At 37.6% G+C, this 22836-nt stretch overlaps 1 protein-coding gene across 3 annotated transcripts in view; it reads left to right on the top strand.

Moving 5' to 3' along the window:
• KIF27 (kinesin family member 27) overlaps positions 1-21418 on the top strand; it is an 83310-nt gene extending 61892 nt beyond the window's left edge. The window contains exons 14-18 of one of the 3 annotated variants that reach the window (XM_032392928.1): positions 3165-3380; positions 8174-8380; positions 9789-9987; positions 12685-12849; positions 17403-21418. In XM_032392928.1, the coding sequence (XP_032248819.1) occupies positions 3165-3380; positions 8174-8380; positions 9789-9987; positions 12685-12849; positions 17403-17887 (1272 nt within the window). In that variant the 3' untranslated portion in view covers positions 17888-21418. The remainder of the gene's footprint in view (positions 1-3164; positions 3381-8173; positions 8381-9788; positions 9988-12684; positions 12850-17402) is intronic. The other 2 variants (XM_032392929.1, XM_032392930.1) reach the window with 2 other exon arrangements.
• Positions 21419-22836: the final 1418 nt, after the last annotated feature.

The raw sequence follows: 22836 nt of genomic DNA, 5'->3' as shown, positions 1-22836 counted from the left end.
ACATAGATAAAGTAAAAAAAAGACTCAGAGAGGCACCTGGTGGCTCAGTTCATTAAGCGTCTGACTCTTGGTTTCTGCTCAGGTCATGATCTCAAAGTTGTGAGATCGAGCCCTATGTGGGGCCCCACGCTCAGCGCAGAGTCTGCCCAGGATTCTCTCTCCCTCTTCCTCTGCCCCTCCCCCTGCTCATGCATGCATTCTCTCTGTCTAAATAAATAAATAAGTAAAAATTTTTTTAAAAAAGACTCAGAAATGAATGGACCAAGATTTTCAGAAAGCAGGAGTGAGACATAAGGATGAAAACAGGGAATTATCAGGAAACCATCCTTTTCCCACTCTGAGACTAGATAATTTATTTTCTGAAGGTTGAACCAGGTACAACAGAGGGTTGGGGTAAGTCAGAATACTCACAACAGGGAATGAATGAAAGTCCAGTCTACATATGAATCCTGAGATAGCCATTTCCTAACTCCGACTTGGATCCCAGAATGCTGGCAGCCAGATTTACACCTCCCAGCAGGACATTGGCAGATTTTCTGAAACAGTCCCTGAAAAAAGGCCTAAAAACATCCTTGGGCACCCCCAACTAAGTGGCCAGACCCCAGATATATTCTATGGTAACAAAGCATACCCACCACACAGCATATCAGCATTTTCATACCTGACTCTTACACGGGATGGCCATTTCAGGAATGCTACTAACATGAAAGAGACTGAGAAGAAAAGAAGCCCAGAGACATTAGAGATAGGGGAAGGAGCTGAAAAAACTTCCAACAAAACTTTAATATCCTCAAGGTGGTGAAAGATGATGCTCTATCCATAAAATGGGAACTGCTGGAAATTTTAAGGGTTGGAGGAGAACGTTAAGGAAATATCCCAGAAAGTAAATAAAAGGATAAATAGAAAATAGGAGAAAAAAATTTAATTGGCAGATTATAATCCAGGAAGTCCAACATCCAAGAAATAAGAATTTCAGAAAGATATAACAGAGAAAACGGGAGAGGGGATTATCGAAGACAATATACAAAATTTTCCCAGCACTGAGGACGTGAGACTCTAGACTGAAATAGGTCATCAAGGGCCCAGCAAAATGAGTGCCAAAGGCTTATCATTGTGAAGTTTTGAGTACACTAAGGGGAAAGAAAGATCCCGAAAGCTACCAGACGGAAGAGATGAGTCGCTTGCAAATCTCAACAATCAGAATGACATTGGACTTCTCTACCTTCTTCAGTCCAAACTAAGAGACCTGCAGCAGTCTTCCAACTCAGAAGGAAAGTGATTTCCAATCAAGACTTCTCTCTTGAGCCTAATTCTGAATAAATAGGAAAGCAGAATAAGGACATTTTCAGGTGAAAAAGTGGTTTCCGACCTAGTCTGTCTCAGAAAACTACTAGAGGATGTGCTCCACAAACATGAGGGCATCAGCTATGAAGAAAGAAGACTCAGGGTCCTGAAAGTGTGATCCAACATGGAAATTCCCAGGATAACACCAAAAGGAGGTCCCAGAACAACTAGTTTGGAGCAGGAGGATGGAGGCTTCAGGCAAAGCGTTTCCAGAAAAGAATGAAACAAAAAGACTCCGTGAACTCTGAGAAACAAACTGAGGGTTCTAGAGGGGAGGGGGGTGGGGGGATGGGTTAGTCCGGTGATGGGTATTAAAGAAGGCACGTTCTGCATGGAGCACTGGGTGTTATACGCAAACAATGAATCATGGAACGCTACATCAAAAACTAATAATGTAATGTATGGTGATTAACATAACATAATAAAAAAAAAAAAGACCCCCTGATTTAAGTTTGGTCAAGTGAAAAAAACAGTATTGAGAGGAACTGTATAGTTCTATGGGGGAAGAATTAGTAGATGGTACCAAAAGTTATATCCTATGGAAAAGGGTCATTTTATACTAGATAGTTCAGCTGTGAATAATATTCACAAAGCCATGCAAACTGAGTATTGATTGATTGATTGATTTTTAAAGATTTTATTCATTTATTTGAGAGAGTGAGTGAGCGAGATAGAGCACAAGCCAGGGGAGGGGCAGAGTGAGAGAGAGAAGCAGGCTCCCTGCCAATGCAGGGATCCATCCCAGGAACTGAGATCATGACCTGAGCCGAAGGCAGACACTTAGCCTCCTGAACCACCCAGGCACCCCAACAGAGTATTGATTTAACATAAAATTGCAATATACCTCATATTGGGAGACTAGAGGAAGGGAAGTAGAGGAGGCATAATGGTGCCAAGTCTTTGTCTTCCATAATAGTCAGTCCGTAGGTAGTACCTGAAATTGGTCATGTTATTTAGAAACATGGACATTAACACCAGGAGAAATGGCTATAAAGGTTGAAGATGATTGTTTCTGGGGAGTGGGACTCAGGTCAAAGGGTGAGGTAGGGGGCTGCTTTAAAAATATATATATATACATATAATATATATACATATAATTAACTTAGATGCAAAACTATTTTAAAAATTCTCTTAGGTTAGACCATAATGAGGATCTCCATTACTTTAAGTGGCCATATTTTCTGACCAGAATGAAATAAGAGTAGAAACAAATTATATATTTAAACAGCAACAAACCAAATCTCAATCTTTAGGGAAATTATAATATAGTTAGTTACAAGCCATATAACCATGTAACAGGCCAAGGAAGGAAAGTTTAATTTAGGAAATAATAAAAAAGAAAAATACCACCTCTCAAAACCAATATTCTTTAGTCTGGTGTGGCCAAGCAATACTTGGCAATAAATTCAACATTCAAATCTCCATTTTTTTTTTTTTTTTTTGCGAGAGAGTATGAGTGGGGTGGGGGAGGGAGAGGAGAGGGAGAGAGAGAATCTTAAGCAGATTTCACACCCAGCGCAGAGCCTGACACAGGGCTTGATCTCACCACCCTGAGATCATGACCTGAGCTGAAATCAAGAGTCAGACACTTAACCGACAATGCCACCCAGGTGCCCCTTGAATCTCCATTTTTTAAAAAAAGACATTCAACTTAAGAGTTTAGAAAATGAACCCCACCCCCAACAAAAACCCCACGAGAAAACAACAATGTGGAAGCTAAAAATATATTCAGTTAGTAATTTTCTCTATTTTTCTAATGTATATGCCGTCTGGATTTCGAGTAACTGTTTTGGGGGTGTTTGGTTGATTGTGTCTTTTAGGTCTTAAACACAGATAGTTTGAAAATATCAACTCGTCTGAACTTGTTGGACCAAGAGTTGTCTGAAAAGAATGTAGAGCTTCAACGCAGCACAGCTGAGGAGCAAGTAAAGATTTCAGAACGAGTTCAAGCCCTCCAGAAAGAAAAGGATCAGCTACAGAGACGAAGGAACAGTGTGGATGAGAAACTTAAAAATGGTAGTGTGTTATCACCTGAAGTAAGTCAGTATTCCTTAGAACTGGAAGTGCTCTATGATGGGTCACTTGAATGATTTCCTCTGTCTTTGTTAACTTACACATAAAAATGAGAAATCTGGTAAGTTTTGTTTCCTTGAGGCTTTGTCAGATGTATTGAGTTTACCTGGCTCCTATTAGGTGCCATAAGCCATGCTTGACTCTAAACTGTGATATCCTCACCCACGGGTCCATGAACGTGGCCCCTTGCTGGCATTGCCAGGGATTGGGAAACTAACACTTCCCTTGAATAGGGCCTTTCTCAGCTGGGGTTTCTCACCTGACATCACAGAATACAGAAGATGATTTGAAAGGGACTCTTCCTCAGTTCTTTCAAAGAGAGTACCTACCTTCTCTCTGCTTCTTTCTCGAACAATTCTAGGTAATCTATCACATACTATGGATGGCTAGGGCATTCACGGTTAGTTCTTTCAGAAAATCCCAGCCTTTGGGAGCATGTTCCAGCCAAGTAGATGCATGGAATTCAAATCCCAATAAAAATACCTTTGATAATTTATCAGTTACTGATAAATTATTGAACACTACATCTGAAACTAATGATGTACTATAAGTTGGCTAATTGAATTTAAATTAAAAAAAGAAAAAATATAAAAACAATATAAAAATAAAAAAAATACCTCTGAGTTTGAGTCCTCATTTATGAGGAGCATATGACTCCTCTTACCTTTCTTTTTTAAAACTATGTAAAAGATAGTACATTTATCATTGTCAAATTCTCCCAGACTTTTGTCTTTTTTCAAAATTTTACATCAGTTGGCAATCCCGTCCCTTACTTTATCAGACAAGTATGAATTTTGGAGCCTGAATTTTCTCTGCAAACATTTATTGTGGATGTCCTGTCATGACCAAAGCAAGAGAAAACTGCTAAGAGAAAGTGAGTAGTTGGGAATCATGCACCTTGCTGAATCTTGTATAGTTTTAGAATGGAGCAAGTGGGAGAGAAAGTTAAGGGGGCTGGTTAAGAAAGAACAGGAGCAAGGATTTCATAAAATTAGATCGTTGTTCACTGTGTGGATGAAATGAACTGAAGACTGACTGGATTGGGGGCTCTGTGGCATTATAAGTCTCACTACCCCATTTCATAGCCTGAGTGCTGTGCAGAGGATCACAGAATCAGACTGTCCTCCCGAGGGTGTTAAATTAGAGCCTGGCCTTGTAGATTTGAGGGTATGAGAGCCTAAAATACCGCAAAATAAAGGAGTATTTAAGGAATTCTTGCCTGCCCAGGACTGTTACTAGGCCCTATGGAAGAAACAAAAAAAAGTAAAAAGCATTATGCTTCTTTTGAGAAATTCATACTCTACCAGGGGAAAAGAGACAGATACAAGAAAACTCTAAACCCTGGAGAACATTTAAAAAAACAAGTTATAATAATATACTAAAACTATACTTGTTACATTATTTATAAAAAACAATGTAGTGGTCATTTGGGGGGGAAGATTCGTCAAGGCAGCTTTGGTGGATTGGAATCTCAAGCTGAATTATGAAAACCATGATATTGGTAGATATAAGAAAGAAGGCCTTTGCAGCTAGAACACCATTATATAAGGCATGAAGAAGTGAATGAGCAAATGATGTTTGCAGAAGGGTAGAGGGCCCGTTATCATCAAGAAACATTGACTTTTCTGTTTCATGTGGAATTCTGTAACTACAAATCATGATGTAGTTTGTGGTGAAAACCATGCATAATACCTGTTTAGCAGCCAGGCTGGATTGGTTTGAGGAATGAGGGAGCCTCCTACCACTGGTGGGGTTCCATTAGCCATGTGAGCTTCTTGCAGCCTTCTTCCACAAGATTGGTTCTTCTTAGTTCACTCTGCAGTGGGCTCTGCTCTCATCACTGTCTTAAAGCCAAGATTACTCTTACCAGATAGATCTGCCAATAGCAGATGATCAGCAACATGAGATTCTGATGTGACACAAGACATCAGTAACATCTAGGTGGAACAGTCTGCTGCTTCGATCTCTTTAAACTAGTTTAGGATTATTTTCTCTTTCTACAATAAATTAAAATCAGTTTCATAATCATACTACTTAATGGGAAGTGACTGATTTTAGATCACTATACTAGTACAGGATTACCCAACAATTTAATATAGACAAATACTTCCTTTTTTTTGGAAAACTCCATAAACAAATTTAAAAAAAATACTCCCGACTCCATTTTTCTAATAATGCAGAGCAGTTGCTCAGTAAGTGGGATATAGGAAGAAAATATGAGACTATTATATCTATGTTTATTTCATCTTTTACACTTTCGATTTCATGTTTTATCGTTAGAACATGCATATAATTTATGGAGAAATATGCATATATGCAGTGCTTACTTAAAATTTTTTGCTTTGCTTGTTTGTTTGTTTTACTGATAGGGATGTATGACCTAAACTGTTTGGAGACCACTGCTTTAGGTCCTTGTTGCTCACAGTGTGAGGTCTCTGGATCAACAGAACTATCACCTGGGAGCCTGTTAGAAATGCAGAGCCTCAGGCCCCCCACCCAGACCTGCTGAATGAGAAATCTGCCTTTTTTTTTTTTTTAATTGGATAGTCTAGCACCTCAGTTTTTCTTTTCTTTCTTCTTCTTTTTCTTTTTTTAAAGATTTTATTTATTTATTTGACAGAGACAGAGATAGCGAGAGCAGGAACACAAGCAGCGGGAGAGGGTGAGGGAGAAGCAGGCTTCCCGCCAAGCAAGGAGCCTGATGTGGGACTCGATCCCAGGACCCTGGGATCATGACTGAGCCGAAGGCAGACGCTTAATGACTGAGCCACCCAGGCGCCCGAGAAATCTGCATTTTAACAAGACCCCTGGTGCATGTGTGAAAAGCAGTGCTCTCTGATAAAGCATAGTCAACTCGATAATCTGTTGTTTGCCATGTGGCAAATTTTTCATCCTGGACCAGTTTCTCATTGCCATTCATCTTCTCGCAGCTGTTGCTTGATTAGAGGGCATCAGGATTATTTGCATGCTGCAGCCTCACTGGAGTGGGCCATCCTCAGGGTTCTGGAGTCATACTGCCTTATACTATCGCAGTACTTCCCTAACTTCGGTCCAAAACTATAGAAACTAAATTTCTGCCAAATTGTTCTCACACATATATAAAGGCAAACTCTTTCCACATTTGTTTTTGGTAAAATATCATAGTATGCATTATTCAGAAGTCAAATATGTTCTTTGGATAATCCACTTTTATTTTCTGGTCCCTCTTATCCATTCACTGATGTACCTTTTGTTTGTTTTTCTTTTTTTTTTTAAAGATTTTATTTATTTATTTGACAGAAAGAGAGAGACAGCGAGAGAGGGAACACAAGCAGGGGGAGTGGGAGAGGGAGAAGCAGGCTTCCCACTGAGCAGGGAGGGAGCCCAATGCGGGGCTCGATCCCAGGACCCTGGAACCATGACCCAAGCCGAAGGCAGTTGCCCAACCAACTGAGCCACCCAGGCACCCCAGTTTGTTTTTCTTAAAAAGGTGATTATTTTCTTCCGGATGGAGTGATGATCAAATCATCAAATTTTTGATGGTTAGTGATTGCACTAACAAAATGGCTGTTAAATATTTTTTTTTCAAAATGGCTCTTTCAGGAGATTTTTATATAAAGTAGCTTTTAAAAATAAGTATTATTCAACCTCCCCCTGGAATAGGTTATTACATACCTTTTCCCTGAATTCCAAAACAGGAGTTCTGGAAGTCACTTTAACTATTCTTTAGGTAGATCAGATATATTAACATAATTTTCCTTTGAAATGCTGGGGGAAGGAGTGGAGAGAAGTATTTGGGTCATCTAATCAGACATATGAAAATATTTTTTTCTCCTTTTCCCTCATTAACCCATTCAGCAGATACTTACTGAGTTTAAACTATGTGATATGTACTGTACTAGGCAATAAGGACATGAGTATGGACAAGATGGTCTGCCTTCAAGGAACCTAAAGTTGTGGTAACCACCACCACACATACAGGTATACAGAAATGTCTATCCAAGTCTCACCAGGTTGAAATAATTTCTTACGAGAAATTTGGACACTCTCAAATAAGATGTTTGGATAGTTCAAAGAACTGCTAGGTTTTCTGACAGGGATTCATCAAGTTTTTTTTTTTTTTTTCTCCCTACAAAGAAAATCTCCTCTAGCTTATGAAAAAAATGTTATATCGTCGACATTTTTAATGCCTTTGTTTGCTCTTTAATGATATCTCATAGGAATTTTATGAAATGTTTCATGTCCTTAAATCTTCCCTACTTTTTTTTATGCCATACTCTTTTTTCCCTAGAGACCCTCTTCTGATGACTAGTTCTTAATAATTTATTCTAAATCTATTTCTTCTTTCCCTCCCGAGAGTATATTGTTTCAATAGATCCCTGAAGGGACACCAGGGAGTCTCCAGATCTCTTTAACACATAATGTGAATTTCAGGAGCTGTGGAAGGAGATACATGGCTATAGTGCTGGTCCTGGAGGCTGAGGCTTTGTTCAAGTGTATTCCTTGGTTATCAGCATTTGCTGTATGACCTTGGGACGTTTCGTACATGAGGTTTAGTGCGAGGATTCAGTGATTGTATGTTTTATATATGTGTGTGTATACACATATTGTACTGTGTAGCATTGCAAGCACTCAGTAAACATCATTTTCTTAAAATTTAGTAGACGAATGGTAACGTCCATTAGACTTAGATAGCATAGTGAGATCTTAGTGTATAACAAAGTCCAAGTAATATTATTTCATTTGAAATGAATGATTTCTATTATATTATATCTAGGAAGAACATGTTCTTTTCCAACTTGAAGAAGGGATTGAAGCTTTGGAAGCTGCAATTGAATACAAGAATGAAAGTATCCAGAGTCGCCAGAACTCGCTCAGAGCTTCACTCCAAAACCTCTCTCATAGTGAAGCAAATGTCTTGGAAAAACTCATTTGCCTGAGTCCTGTTGAGATTAGAGCTATTCTTTTCAGATATTTCAATAAGGTTTGTTTCGGAGGGACAGAGGATTTTCTTATACAGGGGGGCCAAGATGCTTATACATGTCACGTTTCAGAAATTGAAAAGCCTGATGTTGTAACTACAGATTTAAGCATGATTTCTCCTTACACTACTGAATGTGGTCATCTGAAAGCTGTGTGCTTATCCAAGTATGTACGCCTCACTTTGGGAGGTTCTTAAAGTTGGAAGGACCTTTTGAAAGAAGGGCTTTTTGAAATAGTTTTAAAAACCCAAGGATTCAAGTTATATTCCTCAATCACTATTTCTTGGATATTTTCAAGATTTGGTTGTTGCTACTCAGCATTCATGAAAAATCAAGGGCCTTCCAAGTTCGGGCTCCCTTTCCTTCATTGCTATAAGGTCGGGGTACCTGTACTTTATCATCATACCTATGAATTTAAATGAAGATGAACTTGTGCATCAGTGACAAAGATAATAATAAATTTTAGCATAAACGTGAATAATGTCTTCTCTTAAGGTATATATTATGAAGTGGTAAGCAAGGAATAACTCTTCTCTCTGAAAGATATCTTCAGTTTAAGGGACTATCAGACAATTAATGAAAAATCAAACCCTGGAGTTTTAAAATAAAGTCCCAATTCTGTTAGACAAGTGAAATATAGATGAAAAACTTAATGGAAATGTTGTACACAGCCCTCCTCTTGGGTAATGAATGTGGTAGTAAGCTACTATTATTGATAAGAGTGCATCCTATCACTGCATGTGTGGATGGCAGAAAAATGGTGTGGTGCTGTCAGAAGCTTTGATAGAATTCTTTTCTGGTGTTTTTAGAGAAAGGGTTCTTAACCTAAACCACGCAGGCCAAGGTCAGTGGATTTTCTGACCCTGGGTACCCTTTGTAGAAATGAGTATTTTTCTAGAGAGAAGGTCATTCCATTAGCAAGTTGTGTGACACATACCTTGAAGTATATTCACTTCATAGCAGTGCAGAGAAGAACCCATTGGACTAAATGCACAATCTGAGACTGAACTCTGTATAGTTTTAAGAAGTCTGTTACTTATTTATAACATCCATTTTGGAGTTAAAACTGGGAGGTATCTAGATGTTACAAGAGTCTGTAGGTTCCCGTTCTCTTCTTAGACTAGAGAAATGGAGTTAGAGGATTGTAAATGTAAATTGCAGCGACCATGTCTAAGAGCTGATGGAGGGGTGATAGTTAGAGCCACATTATATTTAAAGTGAAGTTGTTACCAATTCAGAATCCCAACAAACTCAAAAGGCTGTTAGGTTATTTTGTTGGGTATGTTAGAAAGCATTTGCTTAGTTATACCATGGTGACTAAGGAAGTTGTTCCTGTAGCCTAAGAGAAGTAGGTTATTACATTAGGCTATCTTAAGACACACTTAAAAGGTCAAAAAATGTCTTTGCTAGGTGGTCAATTTGCGAGAAACCGAACGGAAGCTACAGTTACAGAATGAAGAAATTAAAATGAAGGTTCTGGAACAGGATAATATGGTTCGTGAACTGGAGTCTGCACTGGAGCATCTGAAATTGCAGTGCGACCGGAGACTGACCCTTCAGCAAAAGGAACATGAGCAAAAAATGCAGCTGCTGTTACATCATTTTCAAGGTACCTGCCCCTTCTGGTCAGCTGTAGAAAGGTGATGTGTCGGAGGGGCTGGGAGAGGAACACAGGACAGAATCTGATCACAGAAAAGCCCAGCATGAATAAATAGTTCCTACTTATATTTGTTTTTGTGCTTTACGTGTCTGGGTTGCTACACGTGGGGATAGCTGACTGTGATGTAGGGCTCTTGGTGCTTGAAATGCCAGCCCTCTGCCTGTCCCCAGTGCCACACGTAAGAACTCCCACCTGTTGGTTGTTGGTCTATTTTTTATGTTCAAATGCGGGATTTCTGGCTTCCTGGTGTACAGTTGAGAAGTGTCTCTCTCTCAAGGATGGAGTACTTTGATATTTAAATTACTTTCCCTTCACATAAGTGAAGTGATAGGCCCTGTCAGATTTCTAGTTATATTTCTTGTTATAATTTTCAGTTGATTGTAAATTTTATGCATTAAGGTTATATCTTAGGTCAAAATTAGTCTACCACCGATGGACACATACTGTTATCAGTACACAGTAGTTCAGCCGTCAACTCTGGTGTGGAAAGAGCTGTCAGAGCAGTTGGTCCTCATGTTACCTGGGCATTTGGCCAGTACACAAAGAGTTGCTATGGCAACAAAATCACTGCCTAGCAGTGCTGGTAATGCTTCAATCCAGGCTGCTTAGCTGCTTAGTCTTGATTCTTGTGAGTCTATAGCTGGAGAAACAACCTGAGTAAGCAGAAAATCGGAAAATATATAAATTTGAGTGTTGAGGCAATTTGCTTCTAAGTTAATTCTATAACCAGTCGATTAACAACCAGTTGCCTGATGACAGGATTTCCTTGACAGGATCCTATACATCACTTCATTCAAACATGCTCTCCTTTCCTTATTTTTAGTTCTGCCTTGCGTCTCTATAAAGTGATATTTTCAAAGAATTTTTAATGTATTTTTCAAGTGATTGGCATTGCACCACAAAAGCTCATGCTACAGCCAAATGAGAACATTTTAAAAATCATTTCTATACCTGGGATAAGTTTTTCATAACAAAGTTACAGCTAAAAATGATTATGAATTTTCTAATTTCAACTGAATATGTTGTATAAAATTCAGTTGACATATATGATATTCTTTATGGGGATTCTAATTTACTGTGTTATTAAAGTATTTATTTTATTTATTTTTTAAAGATTTATTTATTTATTTTAGAGAGAGAGAGAGTATGGTGGGGAGGGGGAGAGGGAGAGAGAAAGAATCTCAAGAAGACTCCCCACTGAGCGTGGAGCCCAACACGGGGCTTGATCCCACAACCCTGAGATCATGACCTGAGCCAAAATCAAGAGCCCAATGCTTAACCGACTGAGCCACCCAGGCACCCCTTAAAGTATTTTTAAATACAAGACAATGGGTTAATTTAAAATATCCAGGACTGCCTGGGTGGCTCAATCAGTTAAGCGTCTGCCTTCGGCTCAGGTCATGATCCCAGGGTCCTGGGATTGAGCCCAAAAGGGGCTCCCTGCTCAGTGGAGAGCCTGCTTCTGCCTCTCCCTCTGCCTGCTGCTCTGCCTACTTGTGTTCTCTCTCTCTCTCTGTCAAATAAATAAATAAAGTCTTTAAAAGTAAATAAATAAAATAAAATATCCAATATACTTAGATCAAATTTTTCAGGAAAAACAGCCAATTACAACAAAACAACATTAAAGCCAGTAGGATCATGTTATACACAACTAATGAATCACTGAACACTACATCAGAAACTAATGATGTACTATATGTTGGCTAATTGAATTTAAATAAATTTAAAAAATTAAAAAATTAAAAAACCCAGTAGGATCATTTTATGAATATACCAATAGGAAAGAGTAGGTCTGAGAGTATGTATTTTCAGAAGGTCAATAAACTAGGTTTTACTGGTTCTAAAACACCCAATAGGGACAGTTTTATACATTTATAAATATTAATTAGAAGCTTTAAGGTATATGGTAGCATAAGCTACAATTTATTGCTATTTCCCCTCTTTTTGTATGAGTGTTTTCTTTTGTAATTTAATCTCTGTAGCCTCTTTTGGCAGGTTTTTGGATTTGGGGTTTTTTGGCTGTAGATTTCTTGGGCCTATAAACCTGGGCCTATGACTTTCCATATATCCACAGTTCCTGATGTGAACTTTATTTTTTATTTTTTTAAAAGATTTTATTTATTTATTTGACAGAGAGAGAGAGAGCATATGAGCACAAAGAGGGGGGGAGCCGCAGAGGGAGAGGGAGAAGCAGACTCCCCACTGAGCAGGAAGCCTGACGTGGGGCTCGATCCCAGGACCCTGAGATCATGACCTGAGCTGAAGGCAGACGCTTAACCGACTGAGCCACCCAGGCGCCCCCTGATATGAACTTTAAATAAGATATTGATACAACTGATGGATACAGTTCCAAATGTGAATTTTTTATAGAAAACACCTTATTTCTGCTGTTCTAAGGATAAATCTAGTTAATGTTACTCAAAAAGTACTTATGAATCATGAAGATGCGGTAGTTGATAGGGGGTTGAGCAGAGAAGGTGACTTAGGGCAGAAGAATCCAAACTGTAGCTGAAAGCAAATCCAGTCAGGTAATAGATACATGTAACATACTTCTAACCCTTTAAACATAATCTGGAGACTGTGTTAGAACATAGTTTTTAGTCATTTAATTGAAACCGATCTTAAATGCAAATCTCTGTTTCATAGAGCAAGATGGCGAAGGCCTTATGGAAATGTTAAAAACATATGAAGATAGAATCCAGCAGCTGGAAAAAGATCTTTATTTCTATAAGAAAACCAGCAGAGATCTTAAGAAGAAACTTAAGGAATTGGTAGGGGAAGCAGTACGGCAGCAACTAGTACCATCTGGACGTAAGACCTTTAGTGTTACTTGTCATGCTAACAGTATTTGATGTATCTAGTATTGGGTGAAGTTGTGCCTGACTTAATAGTTTAGCCTTTCCCAATTGATTCGGTTATTTAGAATTAGATATTGGACTTGTATTTGTCTCTGTAAACAAAAATAGTTGTCTAAAGTCCTAATCATCAGGGAAATGCAAATCAAACCACAATGTGACATCACCTCCCACCTGTCAGAATGGCTAAAACCAACAACACAAGAGACAACCAGCGTTGGCGGGGATGCGGAGAAAAAGGAACGCTCGTGCATTGTTGGTGGGAATGCAAACTGGTGCAGCTACTGTGGAAAACGGTATGGAGGGTCCTCAAATTAAAAACAGGATTACTATATGATCCAGTAATTCCACTACTGGGTATTTATCCAAAGAATGTGAAAACACTAATTCGAAAAGATATGAGCATCCCTATGTTTATTGTAGCATTATTTACAACAGCCAAATTATGGAATCAACCCAAGTGTCTGATAGATGAAAAGATAAAGAAGATGTGGTGTATACATACAATGGAATATTAATTCAGCCATAAAAAGAACGGAACCTTGCCATTTGCAAGGTCATGGATGGATCTAGAGGGTATAATGCTAAGTGAAATAAGTCAGAGAAAGACAAATACCATATGATCTCACCCCTAAGTGGAATGTAAGAAACAAAACAAATGTTTTGATTTGGTTATTTAGAATTAGATATTGAACTTGTATTTGTCTCTATAAACAAAAATAGTTGTCTGCTTGACCCTCACCCTAAAACGTGACATAACTAAAACTAGAAAGTGCCATGGTTAAAATATGCCCTCTTTAAGTCTTCCAATTAGAGAAGAATCAATATTTCTAAAATAATATATTTTACATTTTTTCAAAGATTTTATTTGAGAGAGAGAGAGAGCAAAGGAGAGAGAGAACACAAGCAGGGAGGAGGGGTAAAGGGAGAGGGAGAAGCAGGCTCCCTGCTGAGCAGGGAACCCGAAGCGGGGCTCGATCCTAGGACCCTGGGATCATGACATGAGCTGAAAGCACACGCTTACGTTACGTAACCGACTGAGCCACCCAGATGCCCTAATATATTTATATTTAAAGGCACCTGCCTTTAGAGAAGGTATTCTTCTACTAAGTCAAGTATGGCTTATGCAAAGTTGACTTTACAACCTTTTAGGAGCACAGACCTATTCTGTACCTATAAAGAAGACCATTTAAAGATGGGTAGAACAAAATTGTAAAGAGACTAGTGAAAACTATATGTATGCATAATGAAAAGATACATGCTGAATATCTAATGTAAGCAGAATTAACATAGCTTTAAAGTTTAAAACAGTAATATCTTAGAAAAGTGGTTCTAATGCTACCTTATACTTATATTTATAATTTATAGACATTTTCAGAAGTAGTTCTATTTAACCCTCAAACTCAAGGTGGGTCAGTGTCTGCTAATGCCATTTTTAGAAAAGAGAATTGAAACTTAGGTCAAGTAACTTACAAACACAACAGTAATTAGAACATGGTCTAAGGTCCTTCATCTTATGATTCCTGGTTTAATATTCTAGGATAAAATTTGTCTTAGGACAGAGATGTGACACAAACAGACAGATCCTGCCAGAGACACTAAATTTTCTGATTTTCAACGTAGTGATGCAGAGGTGCTAATGTAATTAAAACATATACTTGAAATACTGCCCACACTATATAGCTGAACCTTTTACTTGAAACACGACTTAGAAAAAATTAAAAAGTAAACAGGCGTTAAGTAGCAAACAGAACAATCAGCATAAGACCATTTTAGCTGTAAAAAAAACCCACTTTCAAACTTGAGACATCCGAAATTAGATATCTAGTGTTTAAATGGCCCATGTTTATATTACGAGTTAACTAGACATCTTTTAAAATGCCAGTGTGGGATGGTGAGGTTTCATCCTCGTCCTGCATCTTCATCCTGCTCTTTAATGAGACAAATGCAAAAAACTGAAAAAGTTAAGTAATCTTGGAGTTATGTAAAATGAGGACACCTGTCTGACCAACTTACTTGGGAATCTAGTCTTGTTTGTTTTTAAGTAAACTCTACCACCAGCGTGGGCCTCGAACTCACAACCCTGAGATCAAGAGTTGCATGCTCTACCGACTAAGCCAGCCAGGTGCCCCCAGGAAATCTAGTCTTTTTTTTTTTTTTTTTTTTAAAGATTTTATTTATTTATTTGAGACAGAGAGAATGAGAGCACATGAGATGGGGGAGGGTCAGAGGGAGAAGCAGGCTCCCTGCCGAGCAGGGAGCCCGATGCGGGACTCGATCCAGGGACTCCAGGATCATGACCTGAGCCGAAGGCAGTCGCTTAACCAACTGAGCCACCCAGGCGCCCAGGAAATCTAGTCTTGATACTAATGTTGAAGATACTATTTCAGCTAACTTGCAATCCCACCTAGAAACATCTATAAAAAGTAATAAAAGTAATAGTCATTGTAGAAAAATTTGAAAATATAGAAAAGAGCTGGAAAAAAATCACCCATAATTCTACCCACAACTATTAACATTTAGCATAATTCTTTTCATTATTGTCCCCATGCTTTAAAAATATTACAGTTGGAATCATATTAGAGATATAGCTTGTACTATGTATATACTATCTCAAAATGCTGTTCTAATATAATGACATTAAACAAGACTTGTTTGACTTATAAATATAGCAATTTACATATATCAAATTCTGAGTTCCCTAAAAAGTATTATACACTTCATAATCAGTGATCTTAAAACTTAACTGTCTTGGTATTCAGTTCGTTAGTTTTTGATAGTAGTCTTTTCATTGTCTGCATACCACACTTATATTTACCTTGAGTATTTTTAGCATTTTCAAATGCAGAAAAATTAATCTTTGGACTAAAATATCTTGGTTACCTCTTAGCCATGCCTCTGTTACAGTGAATCTGTTTTCTAACAAATATATTAGGGTGTGAGGATAAAATATGTAAGGATAAAATCAGTTTATATGGACATGCAGTCGATGTACTTATTTAAATATTTAAAACTCTATCCTTGTATCAATTTAAATCACTATAAAACTCTGTGAGGCAACTTGAGTCAGAAGAGTTGGGTAGGGATCCTAACTTCTTTTCCTCACTCTGTGACCTCAGGTGAACTAATCTTTCTCTGGTTTGTTCCCTAATGGAAAATTCTGGAAGAGGGAAACTTTCCACTGTGAAATATCCAAGTCGAGTAGGGAGTAAGCTTCTCCAGTGAGCCCATCTCTGCTCTTTCGCATATGATCTTTCAAAAATAAGATGCCTGGCTCCCTTCCTCAGACACTGGGACCTGAGCATCAATTCTTAAAAGCTTCCGGTGACTAATGTGCGGCAAAGTTTGGGAGCCACTGTCTACGGTCAACTTTGTGAATGTCTGCTAGTTCCATGTGAGAATCGCTGTCATTTGTTAGTTCAGCTGGTTTGTTTGTGAGAGTATGTTAAAAGTTAGAAAACCAGTTATGTTTTCAACCAGGGGTCACAAACTGAAATGCCTTCAGGAACCAGGGAGCCAGAGTGAGCGGAGGGAAGGTAGCAATTGTCTAAACAGGCAGGGCCAGCTCTGCTCCAGCTGCTGTGGCCAGGCAGAAATTGTCAGTTCTCATTTTTTTTCTAGAAAAGATGGAAATCTATATTTTTATATGAAACTTTCCAATTAAAAAATTGGCGGTCACGTGTTATTTCATAGGCTAAATAAAACGTGTCTGTAGACCAGATTTGGCTAGGGATTGCCAGTGTGCAACTTCTGTTTTTTAAACTTGGTATTCATAGGACTAGAAGTGTACTAATCTAATTAACTAATTACTAGTTAATCTAATTAACTAATGTATGTTAAAGTTGGCATTTTTCATCATATTAGGTCTCGGGCCTATATGGACGCCTCTCAAGTAAATTTTGATATTAGATAATTCTATGATTTGAAGACCTCAAGCTTTGATCTCTTCACTCCCTCCTTCACTCATTCCAGCATTCCAGCAGGGTATCCCCACTGAGGGGGTTGGCTGTCATCTCCATTTTGATGGTGGATCCCCAGAGTACCTTCAAGGAGCAGAACCCTGCCGTCATGCTGGGAGTTCTAACCAACACTAGAGTTTCACATACATGACGCCACATCCCGAAAGATCGCCCAGACATAGAGCCAGTGTTCTCTGGTGCTGGCTTCACTTAGCCAAGGTGTGGACCGTGGTTCACCAGTGGCAAGGCAGTGGGGGGCAGGTGTGGAAGGGCACCAGAGGCCCAAAGCACTCCTGCGGTTCCAGGGAAAAACAAAATCACTAGATGACTGTTTTCTCAACTTTGTTCTTTGAATGAAAAGTTCTCAGTTATTCACATGCAAAATGCCTATAAGTGAAACTTCTGTTTGTCTAAGTCACCTAACGAAGAAAAAAAGCTGAAAGACATCATTTATATTGAGTGATAATAATATAGTTATGTTAGGATATCATGATCAAAATACCTGTTTTTGAGGAAATCTCTAATTTTTTTCTTTTTGTATTATTTTTAGATCATGATGCTGGGGATAGAGTTCCGACCCCTGAAGAAGCAGGCATGGTTCCAGAAGAATTAAAATGGGCATCCAGAACTGAAAGTATGAAATTAAGTGGAAGAGAAAGAGAATTGGACAATTCAACAAGCAGTTTAAGAACACAACCAAATCCTCAGAAGCTCTGGGAAGATGGCCCAGAATTACCTTCGATCTGTAGCTCTTTAGCACCCACTAGTGGGCATTTGTTAAACAACGAGGATAAAGTAGAAATAGATGAAAATCATTTTACAAAATCTCACGGTCGACTATCACCCCAAATCCAGCTGGCGGGAAATGTGGGAAAGCTTCATGGTGTCACGTCTGTAAAGTTGTGTCGTAAAGAGTTACGTCAGATTTCTGCTTTGGAACTATCATTACGACGTTCCAGTCTTGGAGTTGGGGTTGGATCTATGACTGCTGATTCCATTGAAGTAGCTAGGAAACCGAGTGACTTAAAAACTTAGACCTTTAATAATAGAACTTTTAATTTGGTAGAGGTGTAAGATTCCTTTGTCTAACCTGTTAGAAATGAAAGTTGATGCTCACTAGCTCTTCCTTCAGGATGAAGAAGGGGAGGAAGGAATCATTTTGTATACTGTAGATGTGTATATCTTCTACGGTATATTTGGGGAGTTTTAATTGTTTGCAGATATTTCCATAGTAACCAAAAGAACATGTATTCTAATACTGTCAAGTAATAGAACATTTAAATATTTCCACTTACAAATTTGCTTAAAATCCAGGCATTTTATAAAGAAGAAAACAAAGAGTGGAATAGTAATATTGCTATATAATGTAGAAGTATGTTATAATACATTAATTACACCTTATAAGTTTATAATACTGTTATCAAATATATTTGTTATTTTGAAGAGGTCCAGTTAAATATTGCTTGTATGAGAGGGGGAGTTACCTGCTGCATATCTTTTGGTACAGCTGAAAATCTGTGCCAAGATGCAGTCTGTGGGTTTAAGGCAACTAACTAGATTTATGGGTTGAAGTTAATTTATGGTCCTCAGAGTCCACAGAGCTTGAGTGATCAGTCTTGATTTTTTAAACACGGTTCTCTGCTCTTTTTCTGGGATTGCTTTTAGAATGTCATGTTGTTGGTTTGCTAATATTATGGAATATAAGTTTTCATCTCACTCCTACCCTGTCTATTCAATGTCTCTCTCCCTAGGCTACTAGACTAGGGGAAAAGGATGCGGTTCCATGCCACAGGGAAACAGAATAATGGTAACGCATTCTAGCATTTCAAGGAAAAGAGATCTGGTCACATGGAGTACGCCTGTAAAGCTTGAAGCCTTGCCAGAGGCTCTTTAGCTAACAATCTGATGGGCCTGATCGGAGATTTTTCTCTAAAGCCTGCTTACTTGGGTCCTGCACACAGGCAGGCCAGACTGCACTGGGGCTGTAAATATGTAAATGGAATTTTTTCAGTCTAAATCTTATTATATAATATAAACTTCAGTTTGGAATTAAGAACTAAAACACTGATTTGCCCAACAAATAGTTTGTACTTTTTCATCATACTTTTTAATCATAGAAAACATCCCCTTATAATGACCAGAGGTATTCTGTTACTTTTTGTTACTTGTGTTGTTATTTTTGTCACTTTTCCAAATTTTCACTTGTAAAATAAAGTTGTTTCTTAAACTAACTACTGTTTGGGTGGGGCAGTAGTAAAGCCGCCCTGACTTACGGATGTCTACTCAATTCTTGCAGACTCCAGGTCTTCTTAGGTGATGCTGCTACTAATATTTTTCTTTCGTCCTTTTCCTTTGTTGTTATTGACCCTGCCCATCTTACCTAAGACCCCAACTGCCACTCTGCGCTCAAATACTTCTGGTTTCCTTTTTCTGGTTTCTAGTGCCTAGGGAGTAGGCTTCCTTGGTTCCCATTGCTAAAAACCAGTTCCTAGAGGAGAAGAAAACCAAACCAAAACAAACTTCTAAATCGGTCAATAGTTTCTGTATCTCTTAAGCATGGTACTGAAATTTATTTAAATTGTGGGTTAAATAGACTGCCATGGACTTAGCTGGGAATTGAACCACAGTGTAAAGCATTGGCCCAATGAGAAACTGCTTTAGACAAGGAATTTACAAACTAATTCAGAAAATATATTTTTAGCAGAGACTATTTCAGGTCAGATTCTGGTTTTAAGCTAGTTTCTTCTTTTTGCCTCTAGTTTGTATGATACATACTTAGTATATATCATATGTAATATGTGTGTGTATATACTATATATAGATATGGCAAAGGCCAGTATCTTAACAAAGCACAACAATGATATATTTATTAATGAATACATATTTATTAATGAAGGTCCTAATTATAAATTCCTTATAAAATTAAGTAATAATTTAGAAAGAGAATATATTGTAACCCTGGATTCTTAGTTTGCCTAAGAAATTGACACGTACTTGTTTTACCTGTGGAAATAGAAATAAATTTTCTAAAAGCCAAAGCACTACTCACAAAGCAAGAAAATTTATGTCAAATCAACAGTGATTAGATTTGATAATGCAAATGTGAACTGACTGCTAAATAAGAAAGGTACAATTTTTTTCTTCCTTTGGGTTAAACATATATCCATAGGCTATGATAGATTTCATGTACATACAGAAACACACACATATAAATAATGTCCTGAATAATAAATACATTCTGGATGTGAACCTCTTATCATTCTAGTTTAGTGCCCTCACAAAGGAAAAGAAAAATTAAGGCACCTCCCTCAAGGCAAGTAAAATTATTTTTTTTACATATACTAGTAATAAATTTTCCTCTGTTTCATATGCTTTTCTTAGTCTAATCATTTTGTCACCGTCTTTGCCTTTTTGTATGCACATAAAATACGTCTGTGGTTTTTTTTTTGTTCATTATGGCTTTTTCCCCCACTTACAACGGAGCATTTGGAAGGAAACATATTTGCCTCTGTGAAGTACTGGTTCCTTCCCTAACTTCAGAGTGTTAAAGATAACAGGGTTGGAGAATTATATAAATATGGGAACTATGGGTGGCAGGAATATCAATGAAGGTGATTTTGTGCTTTAATGTTTGTTTTCTTCTGCTAATGGGTTTTTTCAGGTCAATAGCGTGATAAGTGCTCATTTAAGAATAGGTGTCTTATATGAAAGAAGTTAATAAAAGTCTTATACTAAGTCTTAGAGTGAATTGCTAGGGAGTCAGATCCTTTTTGGGAGTTTGATTCTATAGTCAACATAAATTCTCATGTACCAAATGCAAGAATGACATGTTTTGCTCTTTCAGTTATTTCTTTAGGCACATATCTGTGACTGTTTAAAACACTGGAGTATCTTTCAGTATCTGAAAGTTCAGTGTCCACTTGTCCACCATTCTTCTCTCAACTTCGCTGGAATATTAAGAAATATTAATTATGTATATTTTACATTTAAATTTATAACAGGCCTCAGGTTGCCTTCATTCTTCTACGTTTATATTTTCGACAATTGGAAATGAAGGTGGGAATGAGATCCTTCCACAGTAACCATCTCAAATGCATTGGATTTGTAATACTTTTGAGCTTGTATGGACAATAGTGTTTTCAAAGTAGTAGAAACATCTGCCCAAGGGGGAGGAATATTTGGTCACTGTCATTGTTTACCTTGATGCCGACAATAAAAAGCAAACTGACTTTTCATAAGTTTTGATGTTTTAAATCCTCTACAAACAATGCACCCCTTCATCACCTGCCCTAGGAGTGACTGCTTCCTTGCTGTTGGGACGCAGGGCATACATGGCACCAAATAGGAGAATGGCGGTTGATTTTTATAATGACTCCAACAATACCCCAACATGGAAGTAATCAGAACAAGAGAAATTATGAAAAGAAAGCTCAGAAAAACTTGATGTTATAATATTGACTTTTGGTATTTTCCATAGTTCTTTTTCCTTTAAATAATTTTTCCCTAGGAATTTCCAAAATGAAGCAAGAGGATAGCCAGTATGTGAAATGCTAGCAGTATAATATGATTGAACCTAAATGTATTGACTTAGACTTAACTCTTAGGTTCTATGGGTAAATTATTACACACACTTCTACTGAATTATCTCTACATTACTTTAAAAGAAAAATACAACAATCTCATAGACTGTTATGAGCAAGATCCTTATAGACCAAAGAACGAGATCATTCACGCAGAAGAGTAGAAAACTATTTAAACATTTTTTAAAAATTCATATTTATGATTGTTGGAAATTTAAAACTCCATTTTTTAGTTAATACTTGTGTAATTAAAGTAGCACAAAAGAAATGTATTTTAAAAACAATGTTTTTATACGGTATTAATGTGTTTTCAAGTTTACTACAGTATATACAAAGGGACGTATAACTGTTCAAGTCCAAAGTGGTAAATGCTGTTAGAATTTAATTGATCTGACAGGTCTTTTAAAAGAACCACTTCTTGGACCTTCCCCACTCCTCCCCAATTACCAACAACAAATTATATGACAATTATGGCTTACTTACCTCTCATTTCCCACATGTTCCGGGATTCAAATAGCTCTGATAAGAACAGAAGATAAGAAGGTTTATTTTAAAGCATTCTGTAGACCAGCAAAGGATTTTCAAAAATATTTTGAGAGAATATATTTTATTTCTCTGGCAACAACACTAAAACTTAACCTCAATCTTTGGCTATCTCTAAACCCGGAAGAACACTCCTACTTATGACTGGATTTGCCATTTGAAAATACACATCTTAGTTTTTATACCGGGTCCTTTTCCTATAATTGCTAAAATTCAGAATTATATGAAAAGAAGCCACCCTAGATAGAATTTGAATGGAAATTGTGGAGCTATTCAAGAGAGAATTACAAGAAACAGTAGTTTTGGATAAATTCCAACAACCAATACATAAACCAAAGAAAATAAAACTTAAGCGATTTTACCATTGAAGAGCCATGAATAGTATGCCAAAACGAACACTGTAGGCAAATTTACTGGGATTTATCTTTATACAATACGTAACCATTTTGCTTAATTTTTCTCTCTGCTAAAATATCCCTGAATTTTTCTACTGAAAGACCCCTGGATAAAAGACTTCCATTCATGATTACAAACCAGCAGTGATTGGCCTGCCTGAGAGGCTGAATTGATGTTATTCATTTTTGTTTGTTGTCTGCAGTGGTACTTCACTGTCCACCATAAAAAGGAGTGAGGAGTTAATCTGAATTTAGCTGATTTATGTAATGATGCATAAGTATTAAAATGGTCAAAGTTTTGTTTTTACTCTCTAGCATGGATTTTTTTATTCTAGATGGAAAGAACGGGAACAGGGCAACATATTTGTATACCGAGAGGCCAATCTCCTTTTGAAATGCCCATCACCTGGGGGTTGGGCAGCATCTGAATTGTTCCAGTTGAAGCCTGGAATGGAACTAAGCCTGT

This window comes from Phoca vitulina, unplaced genomic scaffold, assembly GCF_004348235.1.
Source record: "Phoca vitulina isolate PV1807 unplaced genomic scaffold, GSC_HSeal_1.0 scaffold70, whole genome shotgun sequence".
Classification (NCBI taxonomy): Eukaryota; Metazoa; Chordata; class Mammalia; order Carnivora; family Phocidae; genus Phoca; species Phoca vitulina.
The sequence above is the reverse complement of the archived record's forward strand: the minus strand, read 5'-3'. Positions and strand labels throughout refer to the sequence as shown.